Below are 24,419 nucleotides of genomic sequence, written 5' to 3'. Positions count from 1 at the left end.
ATAATTAAGTAACAGTACAGGCAAAATCAAATTCTTGATTCCCCCTGCCCCAGGGTGCCCCTCTTCCAGGGCTCCCTCACCCAGTAAATGGCACCACTGTTGTTTAAACCAAAACCTTAAGAGTCCTTTTTGACTCTTCTTCCTCTGTCACACACCTCACATTCAATCCATCAGCAAATCACATCAGCTCTTCCTCCAAAACACAACTGGAATCTGATACTTCCCACCATTCCTCTGCCATGCCCATGGCCAAGACACCTTCTCGCACCTGGATGACTCTAGGAGTCTCTTAGGAGGTCCCAGGCTTCCACTCTCACCACTCAAACTCAAAAGAGGGATTTTTCAGCCGGGCACAGTGGCTCACGCCTGTAATCCCAGCACTTTGGGAGGCCGAGGCTGGCAGATCACGAGGTCAGGAGATCGAGACCATCCTGGCTAACATGGTGAAACCCCGTCTCTACTAAAAAAAAAAAAATACAAAAAGTTAGCTGGGTGTGCTGGTGGGCGCCTGTAGTCCCAGCTACTTGGGAGGCTGAGGCAGGAGAATGGCGTGAACCTGGGAGGCGGAGCTTGCAGTGAGCTGAGATTGTGCCACTGCACTCCAGCCTGGGCAACAGAGCGAGACTCCGTCTCAAAAAAAAAAAAAAAAAGAGGGATTTTTCTCCAATCATAAGTCACATCACATCAGGTCCCTACTCAATCTGCTCCCCATGAAAGCTTCACATCACATGAAGAATGGAATCCAGAGGCCACATCAGGACCTGTGAAGCCCAGCATGGCCCCCGGCTCCCTCAGACCTCAGCTACTCCCAAGCTGCCCCAAGGCACTCCACCCAGCTGCACCAGCACCCCTGAGGCTCCTGAAACAGCAGCCTTTGCATCTCCTGCTCCCTTGGGCAGGAATGCTGCCCCCATTTCCCCCTTTGCATCTCATCAAATGTGGAGAAGTCTTCCCTTACCACCCTGTCCAAAATGGCACCCCCAGCATTCTGTGTGTGAATCTAGACTGTTCCTCATAGCACCACCTGATGCTGTAGTTTGGATATTACAAAATCACAGATGATCTGTATCTGTTCAGTGCTCACTGTCTGTCCCCTTTACTAGACCATCAGCTCCACAAAGGCGGTGTCTCCTGCACCTGCAGGGTGCCTAGCACATGGTGAGTGCTCAGGGACATTTAAGGGAATGAACAGCAGACATTCACTCACGGCAGCACTGAAGGTAGAAGTTTCTGGTTAGCGGGCAACCAAGCCAGGCTAGTAGTGGAATGTGTCAGTTCCTTTAACACCAACAATACTCCCCAGAGTCCTCTTGGTTTGGAGAAACTAAGGCTCAGGGACATAAAGTGATTTGCCCAAAGCCAGTATGAGACTAACACTGTTTTATCCGGCTGAAAGGTCTGGGTCCTTTTGAACACATCAAGCTCTCCTTAGAACCTCTTTGTGGCCGGGCGCAGTGGCACACACCTGTAATCCTAGCACTTTGGGAGGCCCAGGCAGGCGGATTGCTTGAGGCCAGGAGTTCACCACCAGCCTAGACAACGTGGTGAAACCCTGTCTCTACTAAAAATACGAAAGTTAGCTGGTGTGGTGGTGCACACCTGTAATCCCAGCTACTTGGGAGGCTGAGGCACAAGAATCACTTGAACCCAGGAAGCAGAGGTTGCAGTGAGCCGAGATCACACCGCTTCACTCCAGTCTGGGTGACAGAGTGAGATCCTGTCTTCCCCATACACCCACAAAAAAGCTTTTTGCTTCAAAAGACCTTTCAAGGTACCACAGTGCCTGCAATGATGCTCCCACCAAGTGATCTACCAAGTGGCCCCAGCATACCCTTGCAAATGCCATTCCTGCGAACCTCCACTGACCCAGACAAATCAGGCCACTCTGCAGCCCCTCAATACATAGACTTGTAGTACTAATTGTACTTAACTTGTGAAAAGCTTAACAAACACATGCACACATATTTAAACACCTGTCCTTAGCTGGATGCGGTGGCTCATGCCTGTAATCCCAGCACTTTGGGAGGCGAAGGCAGGAGGATTGCTTGAACCCAGGACTCTAGACCAGCCTGGGCAACATGGCGAAACCCCATCTCTAGGAAGAAAAATGAAAACAAAAACACACGTGTCAAGAAAACACACATACATGTCCTCCTGGAATGGCCCTCCTCTCCTCTGCTTGGCAAACTCCTCTCATCCTTTAAAGCCTCTAAAATTCTCTGCTGTCTGCCCAGGGCTCTTGACACAGGTCTACAATAACAAGACAGTGCCCCAGGTATTGTATCAGTGGCATATGCTCCTCCCAAGCTGATCTGCAAACGCAGTGAGGGTGGGCACCACGCCTCATTCATATTTGCCCAGTAGCCACAGACCAGCAGCCCTCACAGCCATCTCTGAATGCAGGTGTCTGAGCTGAGTTGTTCTCCCCAGACTTGAGACAGTGGATGTGACATCAGCAAGCCCTACACACCACCTGGACATCCGTACAACCTGTGAGAGGGATGTCCTGATCATCATGAGGGTGGAGGGGCCTTCTGATGACATCCCTGCCATCCCTTTGCCATGCACCAAGATGCAATGTGTTTAAAGCTAACTATTCTTGCTTTAAAAAAGGCCACCACCACCTGGAGAAACACATTCTGGGGCTAGTAGAGCTGGCCTTCTGCCTAACACAATTCCCTTTGGTTCCATCATACCTAGGAAGGGGAGAAGCTGGCAGCCACCTACTCTACATGACCCAGGTGGCTGCTCTCTTCTCAGCAAGCCAACTCAGCCTGCACCATTTACCATTTTCCCTCCCAATGTCACAATCCAACCAGCGTTTCCCAAATGCTAACTACAGTGGGGACATTTATACAGGGACCTTGCCCTCTGGGAACTTACAAAGCAGAGGGCCAGCCGTCTAAAGTCAATGCCGACTCGGTAACAAGACAGACGTGCCCAGCAGTAATAAGATAAAGGAGCAGTAAAGGTGTGGAGGGGAAGACAGCAATCCCCACTGGGGAGGCCTGGGAACTGTGCTCCTGGGAGAATAATTTCAAGGCTCTGCTTCCAGGTTATCCCTGAGCCAATGTCTACTCACCTCTGTGACGCCAAGGGCGAGCACTGGACCTGGCTACAAACGTTTACTCATCCTTTCACAAATGTATTTATTGAGTGCCCAGCACATGGTGGTAGATAATAGAGACACAGCGGTAAACAAGAGATCACAGGTCCCTGTCCTCAAGGAGTTTACTTTCGTTTTTTTTTTTTTTTTGAGACACAGTCTCGCTCTGTCGCTCCAGGCTGGAGTGCAGTGGCCCGATCTTGGCTCGCTGCAAGCTCCGCCTCCTGGGTTCAAGCTAATTCTCCTGCCTCAGCCTCCCGAATAGTTGGGACTACAGGCGCCCGCCACCACGCTCGGCTAATTTTTGTATTTTTAGTAAAGACGGGGTTTCACCATGTTGGCCAGGATGGTCTTGATCTCCTGACCTCGTGATCCACCCGCCTCAGCCTCCCATAGTTCTGGGATTACAGGCATGAGCCACCGCGCCCGGCGGAGTTTACTTTCTAGTACAGGAGGCAGACAAGTCCATAGACAATTCTAACAGAGTGCCATGCATAGGAAGGACCCAGGAGGCCAGCACCCTACCCTGGTAGGTCAGAGTAGTCCATGGTGCCAACAGGTGTGTGCATCTATGTGCACATACGCGTCAGAGGACGCAGGGCCTGGAAGACAGCGCCAAACCCATGAGGGTCCAGACCGGGGGTAGGGATGAGTCTGAAGACAATTCTTCCACTCCGCGCTCTCGCCTTAGGAGAAGGAAACTGAGGCTGAGGGAGACACAGTCAGTTAGAGCCAGGACCAGAACCCAGTGACAGCTACCACTGGTCATTCCTTTAGTACAGCCCAGGGGTTAAGGCGGTTTCTGGAATCACACTGCCTGATTTTAATCCTGCCTCAATACGTACCATTTGTGTGGCCTTAGGCAAACGACCACCTCAGTGTCTCAGTCTGTCAAATAGGAATAACAGTAGCACCTATCTCAGGGGGCTGCTACGAAAATGAAACTGACAAATGTAAAGCAATTAACACAACGCCGGGGATGCAGTTGTAGATGCTGCTGTTATTATCATTGCACGACTGCTCGGTGTCGCAGTGGGCTCGAGACTCGGATAGCTCTGCTGCCGCCCGCCGTGTTCCCTTCTGGCTCCAGGACGCTCCCGCCCTCGACGCCCGGCAGCAGCAGCCCACAGCCCCGGCGCCCTTGACCCGGGGGCCGGGCCCGCCGCGCACACACGCCCTGGCCTCGGGAACGAGGGGGCCAGCCAGAGGAGAGGAGAAGGTGGCTGACACACCCCACCACGGAGAGGGCGGCTGTCCAAACTCGGAGAAGGAGCCGTTCCTGCACCCAACAGCACCCCCGCCCAGGCTCCCAACCCCAAGCCCAGAGAGCGCGCCGGTTCCTCACACTCTGCAGCAAGCTCCTCCTCTGCGCCGCCATCTTGGAGGAACCCCTGCGGGAGCGCCCGCCTCCCCGCAGAGCAGCGAGTGGGGCGGCTAGAGCGGCCCGAAGGAGGCGAGGATGACCGCGCTGCCGGGGAGCATGCGCCCAGCGCCACCCCACGGCCGAAGAGGGATGGGGGTCGTAGCGGACCGTGTGCGCAGGCGCGCTCTTGCACGTTTTGTTGTTGTTGTTTTGTCTTTTCCTCGGGGCCGATTGCTCCTCGCCCATCTTTATTATTTTTTGAGATAGGGTCTCACTCTGTCACCCAGGCTGGAGTGCAGTGGCGCGATCACAGCTCCCTGCAACCTCTGCCTTCCGGCCTCAAGCGATTCTCCTTCCTCAGCCTCCCGAGTAGCTGGGATTACAGGTGCCCGCCTCTCCTGCCCCAGCCTCCGGAGTAGCCGGGACTACAGGCATGAGCCACCACGCCCGGCTAATTTTTGTATTTTTAGTAGAAACGGGGTTTCGCCATGTTGGCCAGGCTGGTCTTGAACTCCTGAGGGTTCTTTGTGAACACAGTTGGGACAGGGGAGGACAATTCATTCACTCAGCAAATGCTAGCTAGGTGACCCTGCCTGGCTCTATAGTGGGTTCTGCAGCGAGCAAGACAGGCCTTCAAAAAGCTAACATTTTATTTTATTTTATTTTATTTCATTTTATTATTATGTTATGTTATGTTATGTTATTTTTGAGACGGAGGCTTGCTCTGTCGCCCAGGCTGGAATGCAGTGGCGTGATCTGGGCTCACTGCAACCTCTGCCTCCCGGGTTCAAGCGATTCTCCTGCCTCAGCCTCCCGAGTAGCTGGGGTTACAGGCGCCCGCCACCACGCCCGGCTAATCTTTTACATTTTTTGTAGAGACGGGGTACCGCTATGTTGGCCAGGCTGGTCTCAAACTCCTGGCCTAAAACGATTCTTCTGCCTGGGCCTCCCGAAGTGCTGGGATTACAAGTGTGAGCCACCCCGCCCAACCTAAAATGTTAACATTTTAATTGGAGAGGACAACATTTATGTATATAAGACATTCTGCCGGGGGCAGGCGCGGTGGCTCATGCCTGTAATCCCAGCACTTTGGGAGGCCGAGGCCGGTGGATCACCTGAGGTCAGGAGTTCGAGATCAGTCCAGCCAACATGGTGAAACCCCATCTCTACTAAAACTACAAAAAATTAGCCAGGCATGGTGGTGCACGCCTGTAATCCCAGCTACTTGGGAGGCTGAAGCAGGAGAATCACGAACCTGGGAGGTGGAGGTTGCAGTGAGTGAGCCGAGATCACTCCACTGCACTCCAACCTGGGCAACAGAGTGAGACTCTGTCTTAAAAAAAAAAAAAAAAAAAAAAAAGCACACTTGTCACGGGAGCCCACTGTGGCTTGCACAGAGTTGGAAGAGAGAGATGAAGGGGTTGTAGGGACAGGCTCTCACCAAGTGGGCCCCAGGCAGGAGTTTATTCATCTGGAGGACAGAGGGAAGTTGTTGCCTTCTAAGCAAGCCATTGACAGGGTCCCATTGGTAGACAGATGTTTGACTCCCAGGTTCAAGCGATTCTTCTGCCTCAACCTCCCAAGTAGCTGGGATTACAGGCATGCGCCACCATGTCTGGCTAATTTTGTATTTTTAGTAGTGATGGGGTTTCTCCATGTTGGTCAGGCTGGTCTTGAACTCCCGACCTCAGGTGATCCACCTGCCTTCGCCTCCCAAAGTGCCGAGATTACAGGCGTGAGCCATTGCACCTGGCACCTGCCTGCTTTTTATAAAATTAAACAAACATTCATTTGCAAGCCATCTCTCCCTGACCCCCACCATTAAAAAAACAAACAAACAAACAGGTTCTCACTGTGTTGTCCAGGCTGGAGTACGGTGGCACAATCATGGCTCATTGCAGCCTCAAGCTTCTGGGCTCAAGTGATTCTCCCACCTCAGTCTCCCGGGTAGCTGGGACTACAGCATGTGCCACTGCGCCCGGCTAATTTTTGTATTCTTGTAGAGACAGGCTATCACCATGTTGCCCAGGCTGGTGTCAAACGCCTGAGCTCAAAAGATCCTCCCGAGCTGGGCGCAGTGGCTCATGCCTGTAGTCCCAGCACTTTGGGAGGCCGAGGTGGGTGGATCACGAGGTCAGGAGATCAAGACCATCCTGGCCAACATGGTGAAACCTCGTCTCTACTAAAAATACAAAAAATTAGCCGGGTGTGGTGGCATGTGCCTATAGTCTCAGCTACTTGGGAGGCGGAGGCAGGAAAATCGCTTGAACCCAGGAGGCGGAGGTTGCAGTGAGCCAAGATCGCGCCACCGTACTCCAGCCTGGGCGACAGAGTGAGACTCTGTCTCAAAAAAAAAAAAAAAAAATTAGATGGACGTGGCAGTGTGTGGCTATAATCACAGCTACTCGGGAGGCCGAGGCAGGAGAATTGCTTGAACCTAGGAGGCGGAGGTTGCAGTGAGCCGAGATCACGCCAGTGCACTCCAGCCTAGCAACAGAGTTAGACTCTGTCTCAAAAAAAAAAAAAAAAGATTCTCCCTGCTTGGCCTCCCAAAGTGCTGGGATTACAGGCATGAGCCACCGCGCCCGGCCACCACTGTCTTTGTTTTTAAAACCCCTGCCTCCCAGGGATGTTACAAGGATTCAATAAAGTAACATCTTCCAAGCCTTTAGAACAGGAACAGAATCTGCTCCAAATATGTGGCTTCTCTTCCCTTCCCCAGACCCGTTTCCCCACGCTCATGCCATATGCTTCTACCATTTCACCTTGGGATGCTGCCAACAGTTCCAAAAACACAGAAGGTGCTTCTGAAGGCTGCGCCATTGGGCGCCCCAACTGCTTTTTGGCCAGTTATCACCTTCATCAAGATATCCTTGCTCATCAGGCCTGTGACAAACTGAGTGGAGCCAGAAGCCCAAGAGAGGGGGCAGTTAATTCTGCTGGGGGAGTCAGGGAAGACTTCACAGGGGAGGTGACCTTCCAGCTGGGTCTGGGAGGGCAGAGGGATTGAGCAGGCAGAGAAGATAGAAAGCGCATCTCAGGCCAAGGGATCACATGGTCAAAGTGAGGGGGGAACTGGCAAAGGCAGAAATTGACTGTGGCCGAGCTGAGGAGAACAAATCAGGGAGGGATATGGGTGCAACAGAAGCAATTGGCTTTATCTTGTAAGGGTAGGGACTCATTTAAGTGGGAGAGTCACATGATCATATTTGTGTTTCAGAGGGATCCCACTGAGTCAGACAGGAAGGAGGGAGACCAGTATTAGGAGCCTGCTGGGATAACCCAGATAAGAGAAGGAAGGAGGTGGCCGGGACCAGGATGGTGGTCATGAGGATAAAAGAAATGGACAGTTTTCAAAAATATCCAAATAGGTCAAGTAGAAAGACTCTGGCAGTTGATTGGAAGCGGAAGAAAGGGGAGTGGAAGATGACTCCCAGGTTCCTGGCCCAGGCCGTCGGCCCAGTGGTGGAGGATCTGCCGAGACAGGGCCACTAGAGGAGGGCCAGGTCTGGGCCTGGCAGGTAGACAGAGAGCGCAGGGGGCAGAGAGGATGCTGAAACATTCACAGTGTGCAAAGCAGCATGTTACTCTATGCATTTGAGGCATCTGCTATGGAAGGGGAGAACCAAGGCAGTGACAGAAGGGATGGTTTGAGAAATATTTAGGATGTTAAGTCAACAAGATCTGGCGTATGCTTGGGTTTTCGAAAAGAGGGACAAATCTGGGATAATACCCAGGGGGATGACTGGTAGATGATGGTGCCTTTTACTTAGGTGATGAGCACAGAGAAAGGAGGAGATTTGGTGGGAAGATTCATGCGTTAATTCAACAATCCTCAATAGAGCACTTAGTACATGCCAGGTAAGCAGGGACAAGAACACTGCCCTTATGAGACTTCCACGTTCGGTGAGGAGAGATAGGTAATAAATAAACTAGTAAGTATGTCAGGTGGTGACAAGTGCTATGGAGGAAAACAAAGTGGAGGTGGGCTGCCTTTTTTTCTTTTTGAGATGGAGTTTTGCTCTTGTCGTCCAGGCTGGAGTGCAATGGCATAATCTCGGCTCACCGCAACCTCCACCTCCTGGGTTCAAGTGAGTCTCCTGCCTCAGCCTCCCAAGTAGCTGGGATTACATGCACACAACACCACGCCCGGCTACTTTATTTATTTATTCATTTTTGAGACAGGGTCTCACTCTGTCACCCAGGCTGGAGCGCAGTGACGCAACCACAGCTCACTGAAGCCTCGACCTCCCAGGCTCAGGTGATTTTCCTGCTTCAGTCTCGCGAGTAGCTGGGACTACAGGTGTGCCACCACACCTGGCTAATTTTCCATTTTGTTTTTTGTAGAGACAGGGTTTTGTGATGTTGCCCGGGCTGGTCTCAAACTCCCGGGCTCAACTGATCTGACTGCCTCGGCCTCCCAAAGTGCTAGGATTACAAATATGAGCCACTTGGCTGGGCGTGGTGGCTCACGCCTGTAATCCCAGCACTTTGGAAGGCCGAGGCGGGTGGATCACGAGGTTGGGAGATTGAGACCATCCTGTCTAACACAGCGAAACCCCGTCTCTACTAAAAAATACAAAAAATTAGCCGGGCATGGTGGTGGGCGCCTGTAGTCCCAGCTACTCGGGAGGCTGAGGCAGGAGAATGGCGTGAACCTGGGAGGTGGAGCTTGCAGTGAGCCGAGATCCTGCCACTGTGCTCCAGCCTGGGCGACAGAGCAAGACTCCGTCTCAAAACAAAAACAAAAACAAATATAAGCCACTGTGCCTGGTCGGGGGTGCCTTTTTAAAAGGCATGACCAGGGATGAACCCATTGCAAAGGTTCCAGGTCTCCTCCAGAGATCTGGGGTGGAGCAGGGAGAGCATTTCAGGCAAAGGCAACAGCAAGTGCAAAGGCCCTGAGGCAGGAATGTGCTAGGTATGTTCTAGGAACAGCAAGGAGGCCAGCGTGGCTGAAGCACGGGGGAGGGTGGCAAGCTTTGGGACGAGAGAAGTAGCAAGGCAGATCCCTGGGGTCTTCATGGGAGATGTCAACCAGATATGTCGGAGTAAAGGCAGTTGGATATACGAGTAGCTGACCTGGGGGGGTGGGTGTACACACTTGAGAACGGTCAGAATACAGCGGATATTTAAAGCTGTGAGACCAGATGAGCCACCAATGAAGCAAGTGTGGACAGAGGATGAACCTGGGAGTCCTCCACATTGACACGGAGGGCACAATCCCTGCTACTGTTCAATCGATGTAACTTTTTTTTTTTTTTTTTGAGACAGGGTCTCACTCTGTCACCCAGGCTGGAGTGCAGTGCTGTGATGTTGGCTTCCTGCAAGCTCTACCTCCCGAGTTCAAGCGATCTGCCCACCTCGGCCTCCCAAAGTGCTAGGATTACAGAAGTAAGCCATCCCGTCCAGCAATGTAACTTTTGAAAAACCTTGAGGAAAAGCACATTCAATTTTGCATGAGATCTCTCAAACATTTGAAGTCGCATTTCTAGGTCACATAATTGGGACAGGGTTTGGGAAGACCCCAGCGCTGGATAAGCACAGAGAACAGATGGGTAACCAAAGCCGAAGCCTTTGCTGATCCAGAAGCATGCACAGCTGGGGGAACTTTCACATCAAAAACAGCTTTAAGGATTATGTGAGTGACTGCAAATGTATAAAAATAGTTTAACAAAAGGCAGCAAAGAGGCTAAGACCATGGGTTTTAAAGCTGGACTCACTACTGGTCAAGTCAGGCCCTGCACCGGTATAACTGTGCTGGGCCACTTCTCCTCTCTGGCCCAGCTCCTCATCTGTAAAATGGAAGCATCTTAGTGCCCTTATCACAGGTGTTGAAAGAAGTGAACAAGGCCGGGCACGGTGGCACACGCCTGTCATCCCAGCACTTTGGGAGGCCGAGGGGGGCAGATCATCTGAGGTCAGGAGTTCGAAACCAGCCTGGCCAACATGGCAAAACCCTGTCTCTACTAAAAATACAAAAATTAGCTGGGCGTGGTGGCGCATGCCTGTAATCCCAGCTACTTGGGAGGCTGAGGCAGGAGAATCGTTTGAACCTGGGAGGCGGAGGTTGCAGTGAGCTGAGACTGTGCCACTGCACTCCAGCCTGGATTGCGCCATTGTACTCCAGCCTGGGTGACAGAGCGAGACTCTGTCTCAAAACAACAACAACAACAACAACGACCAAAAAAAAAAAAAGAAAGAAAAGTAAAGAAAAGAAAAGGAGGCTGGGAGCAGTAGCTCACGCCTGTCATCCCAGCACTTTGGGAGGCCGAGGTGGGCGGATCACAAGGTCAGGAGATCGAGACCATCCTGGCTAACACGGTGAAACCCCGTCTCTACTAAAAATACAAAAACTAAATTAGCCGGGTGTGGTGGAGGGCGCCTGTAGTCCCAGCTACTTGGGAGGCTGAGGCAGGAGAATGGCGTGAACTGGGAGGCGGAGCTTGCAGTGAGCCAAGATTGAGCCACTGCACTCCAGCCTGGGCAACAGAGCAAGACTCCATTTCAAAAAAAAAAAAAAGGAAAGAAAAAAGAAAAGAAGTGAACTAGACAATGCTTTACAAAGTATGCAGCATAGCTCAGGCCCATAGTCAAGTGTAGCTATCTAATTGACAAGGAGACTAAAAGGAGAAGAAAAAAGATTCAGAATAAAATAAAGGGGAGATGGAGAGGGGCCAGAATCAGTGTGCTGAGCAGGACTGCACTCATGGGCATGGGACCCGTACAGTCGCACATCGCCCTGCTCTCAGAATAGGCCTAGCATTTGGTTGAATGCTCTGCATTAACTTCTGTTTGAATTTCGCCATCTTGAAATTCTTCATCATTTTATATTTGAACTTGTGTTTTATAAAGGAAGTCCAGTGGGACAAAGAAGCATATGCACCAGCAGGCTCAGACCAGCAAGGATGACAGGCGGTGGGCAGCAGAGCTGCCTAGCAATTGGCCTGGCCACCCTGTGTGCACCCACATGGCTGGACAGTTTGCGACACTGTGGGGCTGTGTGGGGGCAGTGGGGGCCAGGATCTGTGCCCAGATTGGTGGCAGCAGCAGAAGAAACTGGTGGGGGTGTCACGGCTCCATGCCATCACGGGCTCCATGGTGGGAGAAGAGACTCCACATGGAACAGCCCGTGCCTGTAACATCTGCACAAATATAGCTCACAGCCTAAATGTTGGGACAGGTACTGCCAGCAGTCAGGCAGTAAACCTTGTCAGTAAGTTATTACAACATGGAAACATACACATGGATGTCGCAATAAAGCACGCTAGGGAGCTGTTAGGATTCTTCAAAGAGTTTTAGAATTTTCGGTTTTCGCCCTGGCATCCATGGGGATGCTAGGAAAAGAAAAAGAATCTCTGGTTTTGAAAATTGCTGCAGGCCAGGCACAGTGGCTCATGCCTGTAATCCCAGTACTTGGGAGGCTGAGGCACGAGAATTGCTTAAACCTGGGAGGTGGAGGTTGCAGGGAGGCGACATCATGTCATTTCACTCTAGCCTGGACAACAGAGCAAGATTCAGTCTCAACAAACAAACAAACAAAAACAAACAAACAAAAAAGCCTGCTGCGATATTGCAAATATCCACAGTCTTAGAAATAAAAATTAAATGTATAGATCATCATATTCTACAGAAAATAATTCTATTTTATGTGAAGCTTACTCTGAAGGCAGTTTTAAAGCTAAGTTTTCCTTGTTATCGAAGACCCAGCAATCAAATGCATAAACAGATCATTAAAATTATATAGAAATCATGAAGTAACTTTCAGTTTCTTGTACAACCTTCACAAGTTATAGAAAATGTCAAAGAAAACATTAAAACATCGTTGTATAAGTTTGCATTTAAAATTAAATCAGACACATATGAAACTGATTTATATGAATAGTTAAATTTTTTTTCTTGAAACGGAGTCTCACTCTGTTGCCCAGGCTGGAGTGCAGTGGCGCAATCTTGGCTCACTGCAACCTCTGCCTCCTGGGTTCAAGCGATTCTCCTGCCTCAGTCTCCTGAGTAGCTGGGATTACAGGTGCGCACCACCAGGCCTGGGTAATTTTTGTATTTTTAATAGAGACAGGGTTTCACTATGTTGGCCAGGCTGGTCTGGAACTCCTGGCCTCAGGTGATCCACATGCCCCGGTTTCCCAAAGTGCTGGGATTACAGGTGTGAGCCACTGCGCCTGGCCAATATGAAGAGCTAAATATTTTTTTAAAATTCTTTAAAATCATGAATTTCTCCTACTGTGACAGCATATAAAATACTCTCAGCAGCTACAGCAACAATTGCCTTGGCAGAAGGAGCCTTCTCAAAATAAAAAGTATAAGAAATTATTTGTAATCTTGCCTTTGCCAAAAGTGGCTGTTGTAGCTTTCAATGGAAAATGAAGTTGTCATAAGTATAAATTTCAATAACATAATAAATGAACTTGCAAAAAGAATGAGCCAAAAAATCATATGACCAATCAAGAAATCATATTAGTAAGGCATTATTTTTGTATTATATAAAATGACACCAAAATATTATTATTACTATTTTATTTTTTATTTTTTGAGAGGGAGTCTCATCCTGTCACCCAGGCTGGAGTGCAGTGGCGCGATCTCGGCTCACTGCAACCCCCACCTCCCTGGTTCAAGCAATTCCCCTGCCTCAGCCTCCCAAGTAGCTGGGATTACAGGCACACACCACCAAGCTCAGTTAATTTTTTTTTTTTTTTTGTATTTTTAGTAGAGAGGAGGTTTCACCATGTTGGTCAGGCTGGTCTCGAACTCCTGACCTCAGGCAATCCGCCCACCTTGGCCTCCCAAAGTGCTGAGATTACAGGCGTGAGCCACCACGCCTGGCCTATTATTATTATTATTTGAGTGGGAATCTCGCTTTTGTCGCCCAAGCTGGAGTGCAACGGCATGATCTCGGTTCACTGCGACCTCTGCCTCCCAGGTTCAAGCGATTCTCCTGCCTCACCCTCTCCAGTAGCTGGGATTACAGGTGCCCGCCACCACACCCAGCTAATTTTTGTATTTTTAGTAGAGATGGGGTTTCACCACGTTGGCCAGGCTGGTCTTGAACTCCATACCTCAGGTGATCCACCCATCTCAGCCTCTCAAAATGCTGGGATTACAGGCGTGAACCACCTCGCCCAGCCCCAAAATATTATTTTTTATAATCTTAAATTTATGCTGTTACTCATGTGTTACTCTTACTCCTATTATATTTTATATGTAATATTTTGTAAGTAAAGTGCTTTATATTTTAGTATTTTTATTTCTATTTCTATTTATTATTATTATTTTTTTGAGACGGAGTCTCTCTCTGTCACCCAGGCTGGAGTGTAGTGGCGTGATCTCGGCTCACTGAAACCTCCACCTCCCGGGTCCAGGAGATTCTCCTGCCTCAGCCTCCCAAGTAGCTGGAATTACAGGCACATGCCACCATGCTGGGCTAATTTTTTTTTTTTTTTTTTGGTATTTTTTGTAGAGATGGGGTTTTGTCATGTTGGCCAGGCTCGTCTCGAACTCTGGGTCTCAAGTGATCTGCCCGCCACAGTCTCCCAGAGTGCTGGGATTACAGGCGAGAGCCACTGCACCCGGTAAAAAATTACACTATTTTTAAATATTGCTTTTTGAACAAGAGGCCCTGCACTTTCATTTTGTACTGGGCCCTACAAATCATGCAGCAGCCCTGATTCTGAAACCTAGCATTTCTTTGAAATAGTTTTCATATTTCTCCAAATTGTCCTGAGTCAGTTAAAACCCTTGCAGGGTTTAATGATTTCCCTTAAGTCCAATGAAGGCCAATCCATTACATTATAACTCTTTTTTTTTTTTTGAGAAAGGGTCTCACTCTGTCACCCAGGCTGGATTGCAGTGGTGGTGATCATGGCTCACTGCACCCTCAACTTCTTGGGCTCAAGAGATCCTCTCCACTCAGCCTCCCAAGTAGCTGGGACCACAGGTTCAGGCCACCATGCCTGGTTAATTTTTGTATTTTTTTGTAGAGATGTTGTCCTCAAACTTCTGGCCTCATTGATCCACCCACTTCGGCCTCCCAAAGTGCTGGGATTATAGGTGTGAGCTACCTCGCCCAGCCCTAACTTATCTATTAATTGATTTTTAGATGGAGTCTCGCTCCAGGCTGAGTGAGTGCTCAGCCTGTCACCCAGGCTGGAGTGCAGTGGAATGCTCTCTGCTCACTGCAACCTACCCCTCCTGGGTTCACGGGCGATTCTCCTGCCTCAGACTCCCGAGTAGCTGAGATTACAGGCACCCACCACCACGCCCGAATAATTTTTGTATTTTTAGTGGAGATGCTGTTCTGGAGCTTTGGCCTCGCTTACAGGCATGAGCCACCACGCCCGGCCCTAACTTTTTTTTTTTTTTTTTGAGACGGAGTCGTTCTCTGTCACCCAGGCTGGAGTGCAGGGGTGTTCCATCTCCGCTCACTGCAACCTCCGCCTCCCGGGTTCAAGCAATTCTCCTGCCTCAGACTCCCGAGTAGCTGGGATTACAGGCGCCTGCCACCACACCCAGCTAATTTTTGTATTTCTAGTAGAGTTGGGGTTTTACCATGTTGGCCAGGTTGGTCTCGAACTCCCGACCTCAGATGATCCGCCCACCTTGGCTCCCAAAGTGCTGGGATTACAGCGTGAGCCGCCGTGCCCGGCCCTAACTTCTTAAGGACCACATCGCAGCGTGGAGCGGGTCGCTCTGAAAGGCTGACATACTCCACGGGGCTCAGACGCCCCAATCCATCCCCCATCCCTTTTGGGGTGCTGTCCTCTCCACCTGGGAGTCGTTCTTCAGCATCCGACAGGCGGCAGGTGCGGGGCCTTCGGATGACAGTTTCGGTGTTTGGGGTCTCTGGGCAGGGGAAGCACGTGACGGGCCTTTGGTGCCGCAGAGTGGAGCGAACACCTGAACCGCAACGACGAAGACGGGAAGTGGACAGGGAGGCGGGCGTGGCCGCTAAGGGATGACAGCGACTCCGCAGACGCGGCCTGCCCTCTGCGGACCACAGTGACGTTTCACCTTCTTGAAGATTGGAGAAGGGAGCCATCAGGTGAGAGGGGTCAAGCAGGGCTGGCGGCCTGACCAGCCCCAGCAGCCCCGGCTTGGAACCCGACCCCGCTGTCCCCCAAGGGTCGGCTCCTTTCGCTGAGCAGCGGCCTCAGGGTCGGCCTTCAGGGTAGCTCGGGCTCCTTGGGTTGCCGGCAGCCCCTGCCCTCCGGCCTCCTAAACGGGGTCAGAACCTGGGTGTCCTGGAACAGAGCCCCGGGATCCCTCACCCGCCCGGCCGCGCTCCTTCCCTCCACACCCGCTACTCCTCGGACCTCTTGCCGACTCCGCTCGCCCCCGATGACCGCAATCCGACTGGCTTAGCATCTCTCTCGCCCGCCCCTCTCCCGGGCGTGGGCAGGGCCAGTACCTTGACCGACGGGCCATGCCCGGGCCACGCCCACTTGCTCCTCCCACTCGGCCTGGGCTCCAGAGCCTTTTCTGGTGGGATTTTTTTTTTTTTTTTTTTTTTGAGACAGAGTCTCGCTCTGTCGCAGGCTGGAGTGTAGTTGTGCGATCTCAGCTCACTGCAACCTCTTCCTCCTGGGTTCAAGCGATTCTTCTGCCTCGGCCTCCCAAGTAGCTGGGACTACAGGCGCCCACCACCACACCGGGCTAATTTTTGCATTTTTTTTTTTTTTTTTTTTGGAAACAGAGTTTCGCTCTTGTTGCCCAGTCTGGAGTGCAATGGCGCCATCTTGGCTCACCACAACCTCCACCTCCCTGGTTCAAGCTATTCTCCTGCCTCAGCCTCCTGAGTAGCTGGGATTACAGGCATGCACCACCACGCCCGGCTAATTTTTGTATTTTTAGTAGAGACAGGGTTTCTCCATGTTGGTCAGGCTGGTCTCGAACTCCCGACCTCAGGTGATCCGCCTGCCTCAGCCTCCCAAAGTGCTGGGATTACAGACGTGAGCCACCACACCCGGCCTAATTTTTGTATTTTTTAAGTAGAGACGGGGTTTCACCATGTTGGCCAGGCTGGTCTCAAATTCCTGACCTCAAGTGATCCTCCTGCCTCGGCCTCCCAAAGTGTTAAGATTATAGGCGTGAGCCACCGTGCCCGGCCTCGGTTCATTTGCAGATCTGTGCCTTCTTCAAATACATCTGGACTTCTCCATTCTCTCACGGTCATGGTGACCTGTCTCTTGACTACCATCTAACCAGCAGAGTGGTCTTTTGAGAGCATGCACTGTTGTGGTCACCCACCCTTCATGGCTTTACAGAGGCCTCCAGGCCCTACACTGTGGGATCCATGAGCACCTTCTGGCCTGTCCTTCCTCATTCTCCTCTCTCTCCCTTCTGTGCGTCCACTGCACCTGCCTTCCACCACTTCCAAGCTCTTTCCCAGCCGGGGACCCCTGAGTCCTGGGTCCTCCCTGCAGAACTCACCAGCTTGGATAACTCACCAGCTCACCCGCTCACGTCCAAACCCTGCTCATGGAGAGCGCTTGAGTCAAGAGTCACCTGCTCGACCGGTGGTGGTTGATTTAGTCAGGGTGATCTAAATTGCATCGCATATTCTTTCCAACCCACTCCAGCACTTAGCACAGTTGATATTTTTGCTTGCATGTTTAGTTAACACCATTTCCCCCACTGCATGATCATCTCCAAGAGGGCACTGTCTACCTCCTTTGGTGTTGAACTCCTAGCGCCTATCAAGTTTCTGGTACTTTACAGGCTCTGGGTAAATTTTTTGCCAGCTCAGGGCAACTAGATTTAATTTTTTTTTTTTTTTTTTTGAGACGGAGTCTCACTCCGTCGCCAGGCTGGAGTGCAGTGGTGTGATCTTGGCTCACTGCAACCTCTGCCTCTCGAGTTCAAGCGATTGTCCTGCCTCAGCCTCCAGAGTAGCTGGGACTAGAGGTGCTGGCCACCACACCCAGCTAATTTTTTTTTTTTTTTTTAGATGGAGTTTTACTCTTGTTGCTCAGGCCTGGAGTGCAATGGCATGATCTTGGCTCACCATAACCTCCACCTCCTGGATTCAAGCAATTCTCCTGGCTCAGCCTCCCGAGTAGCTGGGATCACAGGCGCGTGCCACCACGCCTGGCTAATTTTGTATTTTTAGTAGAGACGAGGTTTCTCCATTTTGGTCAGGCTGTTCTCGAACTCCCGACCTCAGGTGATTTGCCCACCTCAGCCTCCCAAAGTGCTGGGATTACAGGTGTGAGCCACCGCGCCCAGCCACGCCCAACTAATTTTGTCTTTTTAGTAGAGATGGAGTTTTACCATGTTGGCCAGGATGGTCTCAGTCTCTTGACCTCGTGATCCGCCCGCCTAGGCTGCCCAAAGTGCTAGGATTATAGGTGTGAGCCACTGTGCCCAGGTTAATTTTTTGTTTTGTTTTGTTTAGACACGGGGTCTCACTATGTTGACCAGGCTGGTCTTGAACTCCTGGGCTCAAGCAATCCTTCCACCTTGGCCTCCCAAAGTGCTGGGATTACAGGCATGAGCCATGGCACCCAGCTGAAGGCCAGTCAATTTAAAAACCATGTCTTGTAAAACATGTGTATGTAAAAGCATGGAAATGGTCTGGAAGGAATGAGGCCAAGCACCTAATCTTGTTTACTCCTGGTGGTTGGGGAAGGAACCAGGATAGGAAATGGTGATGGGGCATGTATGTGGACATGTGCACATGTAAGCTAAGAGACTCTGGCTTCAACTGTAATAATTTTCCTTTTTTTTTTTTAGACGGATTTTTGCTCTTGATGCCAAGGCTGGATTGCAATGGCACAATCTTGGCTCACTGCAACCTCTGCCTCCCGGGTTCAAGTGATTCTCCTGTCTCAGCCTCCCAAGTAGCTGGGATTACAGGCGTCCGCCACCACACCTGGCTAATTTTGTTTTGTATTTTTAGTAGAGACAGGTTTTCACCATGTCGGTCAGGCTGGTCTCGAACTCCTAACCTCAGGTGATCCACCCACTTTGGCCTCCCAAAGTGTTGGGATTACAGGCATGAGCCACTGCAGTCGGCCAATTTTACTTTTTAAAAAGATAATATATTCATAGGTTCATTGTTTAATGAAAAATTAACAAACAATAATAACCAAGTAAGACATGGCCTGTCTAAGGAGACAAACGGGATGGAGCATCCAGGCCAAACGCAGAATGAAGAACAAAGAAACACGGTGACACACTTGCAATCGCTGGTGGGTTCTGAGTCTTCACTTTATTACTATGTCACCAGAAGTCACCACCTTCACTTGGTTCACCACAGATGGATGGATGTCATAAAGGAGGGTGCCACGGGGCCACTGGATTCACTCGAGACTTAACCAGGTGGTGGGGGGGGTCTAGAGTGGGGGCCCAGGATGGGGACCGCCCTTCACCGCACACACACGCACACACACACACAGATATATTTGTGGAGCCTTATATTATACATCTTATATATAGAAAATATATATATTTATACTATACACAGGCAGTAACGCTGCGGGAGGGGCCGGGGCACCGACAAGGGCTGTGCGCACCAGGACATGGGGAGTGTCAGGTCAAGTGCATCGCTGGGAGGCAGCCGGCCCAGTCCCTTCTCCCATAAACTCCTGGGAGGGGCATTCCCCCTTTCGTGCTCCTTAGAGAATCAAAGGGGTCTTGGGCCAAGGTTAGGGGTCTCCCAGGGCTAACAGGCAGGGGGTCTCAGTTACATGGGGAAACCTGGGATCCCCGAGGCTTTGAAGATCAAAAATCACCAGGGAAGGATGGAGTAGGGAACTAACGTCAGTCCCCTGGGAATTAGCCCCTCAACTGCGACACCCCCAGGTGGATAGGAGCCGTGCAGGCAGGACAGTCTGTGACTGCCCAGGATGAGCCAACTCAGAAGGCAGAAGACCTGACTCCTGAACCTCTCCCTCTGTGCTTGACCTTGGACAAGTCGCTGTCTCCCTACCCCAGACTCTGCCGACTCTAAGTGTCCTTGCGACTCTACACTTATGTGAAACCTTTTTTCCTGGGCCCTCTCTTGTGCTTGATGGGGAGGAGGGAGCCACCCTGCAGGGTCCAGCTGCAGGAGGGCCCTTCTCCAAGGAAAGCTTTGGGAGCAAGGGAGAAGCAGGGGAGGACAGCTGGGAGGAAAAGGGATACCAGACAGAGTTGGGCCTGGGGTTCCCCAGGGGCTGTCCTCTGCCAAGAGAAGGAGCGAGCTTCCCCATGAACCTTCCAGGGCAGAGTCAGGAGCCCTGGGTCCCATCCAAATCTCGCCCTCCATCTCTCACCCTCTCTCATCTCCATCCTGGGCAGGTCCCTGCCAGAGCCCAGCCTGATGGGGAAGATCATGCCTGGGAGGGCTTCTGGGCTGAACTCAGGAAGAGTGAGGGATTCTTCGTGAGATGACTCAGCACCCCCCATTTCTGGCAGGAGTCTTGACAGCTTTCCCTGCCTAGGGTGGCAGGCAGGGCCTGTCGCAAACACCCAAGATGGAGTTAAGCTTACCTGGTACCCTGCCCTCCGGCTGAGGATCACCAGCAGCTGGCTGGCACCCAAGGAGAAACAGATGGGCAGTACCCTGAGGTCTCCTAGTGCCCACCAGCAGGAGAGGCTTTTGGTGGACAGTGGGTGAGGGTCAGAACATCTCACAGCCTCTTGTGGTGGGCACAGAACTTCACTCTGCCATGAACACTCCTGCACTCACTCACGCCCTCAACTTTGGCCTGGTACAGGTTTCACTCTTCAGGCCAACAGATAACCTGCCCCCATGCTGGTCCCATTTGGGCCACCTGGCGGCGGGGGACTGTGGACAGAGCCCCTTCCCCGGATTGGAAAATGAAGTCAGCAACAACCAGCTGTCACTCAGCTGGCTGGGGTCCTCTCCATCACTGCTGTCCCTTGGGAGGACTTGGACAGACCTGAGTTTAGATCCGTGTTCCACTGCCAACTCGCCTATGCTTGCCGAGCCTCAATTTCCCTTCTGTTAAATGGGGATAATGGTGCTACTTCTCTGCTTAGGACTTCCTCCTCTTTCCCTTAACTCTGGCCCAGCTTTGGGGCCATCGAAGCAGGGACCACCCATGCCCTTGGTATCCCCAGCACAGGGGCCGGATAACTGCTGAGTGAGAAAGCAGGTGAGGGATCGCCTGCCTCTTAGGATTCTTAGATGGGGGATGGGGGGATGGTGGTGGAAACACCCAGCACTGGGCCCGTCCACCACCTGCTCTGCTCTGCTCCCTGAAAGACAGGCCAGTGGACACTGGGTGGACAGGGGGATGGGCCCCCAGCGCTCTCCCACACCTCCCTGTCCCTTATGGCTCAGTGAAGAGCCCACCTTGTGCAAGAATCGACCTGCCCCCACTCAGAAGAGATTATGACCTCCTCAGGCCCCAGGGCCCTCTTTGGGCCTTTGGGTCACCTGCCACACTCTCCCCTACAGCCCACGGTCTTCCCTGGGCCTCCCATGCCTCAGAAGCTCTTGCCTGTGTCATCCTGGGGGCAGTGTCTCTCCACGGCTACAGCCCAGGAGCCGACTTGGCTGATTCCAAAGCCCTGTCCTTGCTGCTCTGCCTCCCATAGGGAGGCTGGCTCCGCAGTGGGCCTTCTGGAAGGCCAAGGAAAACCTCTCATGCGCTTGGCTGCTGCAGCCCCCGAACCCTGACTCACCCCAGATGAGAGGAGAGGTGACATAGTGTCCCAGATCAGTTCTGTTTCCTGGGAGGTCACAAGGGCAGGGAATCGAGGCACCTGCTGGGCAGCTGGGGCCAAGAAACCCAGGCGTCAGGGCCAGCTTTGCCACTCACTCACCGTGACCTCGGGCCAGTCACACCCTCATCTGTGCCTTCTTGTCCACCCAGCCCTAGGTAAGGGCTTAGTGAGCCCTCCTAGAGGCAAGGACAGTGATCAGTCCTTTGAGAGACCACGAAGGGGTTTGCTGGAGCCCCCTGGAACAAGCGTCTGTGGGACACGCAGAGCACAGAGCAGCACCCGGGGTGAGCCCTCTTGGAGGAGGCCAAGGGCCAGGGGTAGGACCAGGGGGATGTGGGTGGAGGGACCCGGAGGTGGGGCTGTCCCCAGGGGAGGAGGAACAGCTGGGGCAGAACAGGCCCTTGGCTTGCAGCAGAATCAGGGTGTCTCAAGGGGCTGAGGGCCCCAAGGCCTCCCAGAATGACAGTAACACTGAGCAGGGAAGCCCCAAGCGTGGGGATGGGAGGAGGTGGGTGGCCAGGGAAGAGCACGTGGTCTGCAGTCGGGCAGCCTGGGCTTGGCCCCACCTCTATCACTAGCTGCCTGAGTGATTCTGGGCAAGTAATCTTGACCTCTCTAGACCTCAGTTTCCTCAACCATAAAATGGAGACGGCCCTGACACTCTTAGCAGGACTGCCAGAGCAGGGTGACAGCCCCCAGTGTCCTGTGGGTGTTTACACTCACCCTATGACCAAGCCACGGTGTAGCCACACTTCCCAGCATTATCTGGGTCTGTCTTTCCCACCATTCTGGCCTCTGGTACCACCAGGGCTTCCTCCACAGCTCATCGCTCCCCTTTCCAGTGGCCATTTCTGCCAATGTCACCACCCATGCCCAGCACAGGCTGGATGCCCAGTAGGCGCTCAAGGAATGCTTGATGACACAATGTATGAATGCAAATACCCCTGGCCCCCACCCTCTAGGCCCCTGCGGGGCACATGCCCTGGGATATACTTGCACATACATAGACAGTCCCCAACACTGGACTGCCCCACCCCTGCCCCGAGCTACCCTGGACCTCAGTGGGACAAGGCAGAGGCTGATGAGGCACTGGGCAGGGCAGCCTGGGCAGGAGCAGGGGCTGGGTGTGGAGAGAGGGGACAGATGGGGGAGGGGGCGGGGGCAGGCGGTCACTGTGGCTCAGTAGCCCTGCGACTGATAGCCCTGGGGCTCGGTGTCGAAGGCGTTGGCCGGCTGCTGGTAGGTGCCACCCATACCGGCGGGATCCGGCCCAGTGTTGGGCTCCACGTAGGGCGCGTAAGGCATGCTGGAGTCCTGGCTGGGGTCCATGTAGTCCTGGGAGAAGAGGGCCGAGTCGGCGCCAATCTGGTACCGCTGGAAGGCCAGCACAGCCTGGCCCGCCTGGGGACAAAGGCCGGCGAGGACAAGGACAGGCGGGAGGGGGTGGTTAGGGGAGAGACAGACAAGAGCACTGGGTTAGTGGTGGTTAGTTCACAGGACACAGGCAGGAGAGGGTTAAAGATCCTCAAAGCACCAAACAGGAGACCAAGCTTGGCTGTGGAGAAGGAAGGCTGTTCTCGCAGCCACCCCCAGAAATGCCCAGAACCATATCACCCAGCCAGAAAGTACCCCAGAAATCACCTGCCCCTGTCTCCCAATCCCAGAGGTCAGTCTGGGCTACCAAAAGTTCTAGATCTCCATTATGGAGTGTTAAGATGGCTCAAAGGCTCACAACAGCCTTCTTAAAAAAAGCTTCTCAGCGGGACAAAGGACTGTTAGCATCTCCTAAGAGTCATTCTTTTGTCTCTCTTGCAGCTAGGCCTGGCCATGTGACTATGTTTCGGCCAATGGGGTACCCTCATGTTCTCTGTCCCACCCTCTGACCTGATGCCTGGAACACAGATGTGATGGCTGGAGCTCTAGTTGCCAAAAGGGACCACAAAGACCATGAACCAAGCCTGTAGGAATGAAAGATGCCTGGGGGCCATGCACCGCGGCTCATGCCTGTAATCCCACAACTTTGATAGGCCAAGGTGGAAGGATTGCTTGAGGCCAGGAGATCAAGACCAGCCTGGGCTAAAATATGCACCTCTGGCATATTGACTATGTTGAGTTAAAGGCACTTGAAAAACAGCAGGCACAATAACAATCTGATCTTCTTCTTGAAAGCAGGAGAGGCCAGGCGCGACAACTCATGCCTGCAATCCCAGCACTTTGAGAGGCCAAGATGGGCAGATTACTTGAGGTCAGGAGTTTGAGACCAGCCTGGCCAACATGGTGAAACCCCATCTCTACTGAAAATAAAAAAAATTAGCTGGGCATGGTGGCATCACCTGTAATCCCAGCTACTCGGGAGGTGCAAGCAGGAGAATCGCTTGAACCCAGGAGGCGGACGTTGCAGTACCCTGAGACAGCGCCACTGCACTCTAGCCTGGGCAACAAAGTGAGACTGTCTCAAAAAAAAAAAAAAAAGGCCAGCTTGGGCAACATAGCAAGACCCCATCTCTACCAAAAAAATCCACAAAAACCAAATTAGCCAGGCATAGTGGTACTGGCCTGTAGTCCCAGCTACTCAGGAGGCTGAGGTGGGAGGATTGCCTGAGCCTATGGGTTTGAGGCTGCAGTGAGCTATGATCCAGCCTGGGCAACAGAGTGAGACCCTGTCTCTAAAAAAAAGGAAAGATGCCTGGGTCACCGAAGACCTCTGGAGCCAGTATGCCAGCCCTGGACCACTTCCACAGCCTTGGACTTTGTTGAAATCACTGTTATTTGGGATTTTGGTCACCTGCTGCTGAACCTAATTCTAAGTGAGAAACTGAGTTAAATAGAGTGAAACAAGTTTCAGGATCATCTGACTTGGCAGAGCCCTGACTATTCAATGTGACCGCGCCTAGCCTGAAGCCGCCCCGTTTTTTTTTTTTTTCCCACAGATCTCAGATTGGGAAAGACTTGTCTACAGCACACATGCATGGTTAGGAAATTATTTTTCAATAAAAGCAATTACATTGTTATTAAGGACAATGACACTGACCACACTGAGCTAAGTCAAAGTTTAAGTAAATCAAACTTGTCATTAGAAAAGCAGCTTAGAGGTTTATTGCAAAAGCCTTCTCCAGAAACTTTCCCGGCCCGGGGAATCTGCCTGTGATGGGAATGTGCTGATACTCTCCAGACCCCTGTTTTAGGGCTGGGAAGATTGAGGCCTAGAAAAGGAAGTGCCCGTGGCAGAGTTACTGCTAGAACCCTTCCCTAAACATGGGGTCC

The 24,419-nt window shown here is 52.0% G+C and overlaps 2 protein-coding genes across 2 annotated transcripts in view; both read right to left on the bottom strand.

Moving 5' to 3' along the window:
• The window catches only part of TAB1 (TGF-beta activated kinase 1 (MAP3K7) binding protein 1), a 34,589-nt gene extending 29,964 nt beyond the window's left edge, over positions 1-4,625 (bottom strand). The window contains exon 1 of the mRNA XM_003821612.6: positions 4,452-4,625. Coding sequence (XP_003821660.1) covers positions 4,452-4,484 — 33 coding nt within the window. The 5' untranslated portion in view covers positions 4,485-4,625. The remainder of the gene's footprint in view (positions 1-4,451) is intronic.
• Positions 4,626-18,671: 14,046 nt separating this feature from the next.
• The window catches only part of SYNGR1 (synaptogyrin 1), a 35,566-nt gene continuing 29,818 nt past the window's right edge, over positions 18,672-24,419 (bottom strand). The window contains exon 4 of the mRNA XM_003821615.5: positions 18,672-22,556. Coding sequence (XP_003821663.2) covers positions 22,335-22,556 — 222 coding nt within the window. The 3' untranslated portion in view covers positions 18,672-22,334. The remainder of the gene's footprint in view (positions 22,557-24,419) is intronic.

This window comes from Pan paniscus, chromosome 23 (genome assembly GCF_029289425.2).
Source record: "Pan paniscus chromosome 23, NHGRI_mPanPan1-v2.0_pri, whole genome shotgun sequence".
In the NCBI taxonomy this organism is placed as follows: Eukaryota; Metazoa; Chordata; class Mammalia; order Primates; family Hominidae; genus Pan; species Pan paniscus.
The sequence above is the reverse complement of the archived record's forward strand: the minus strand, read 5'-3'. Positions and strand labels throughout refer to the sequence as shown.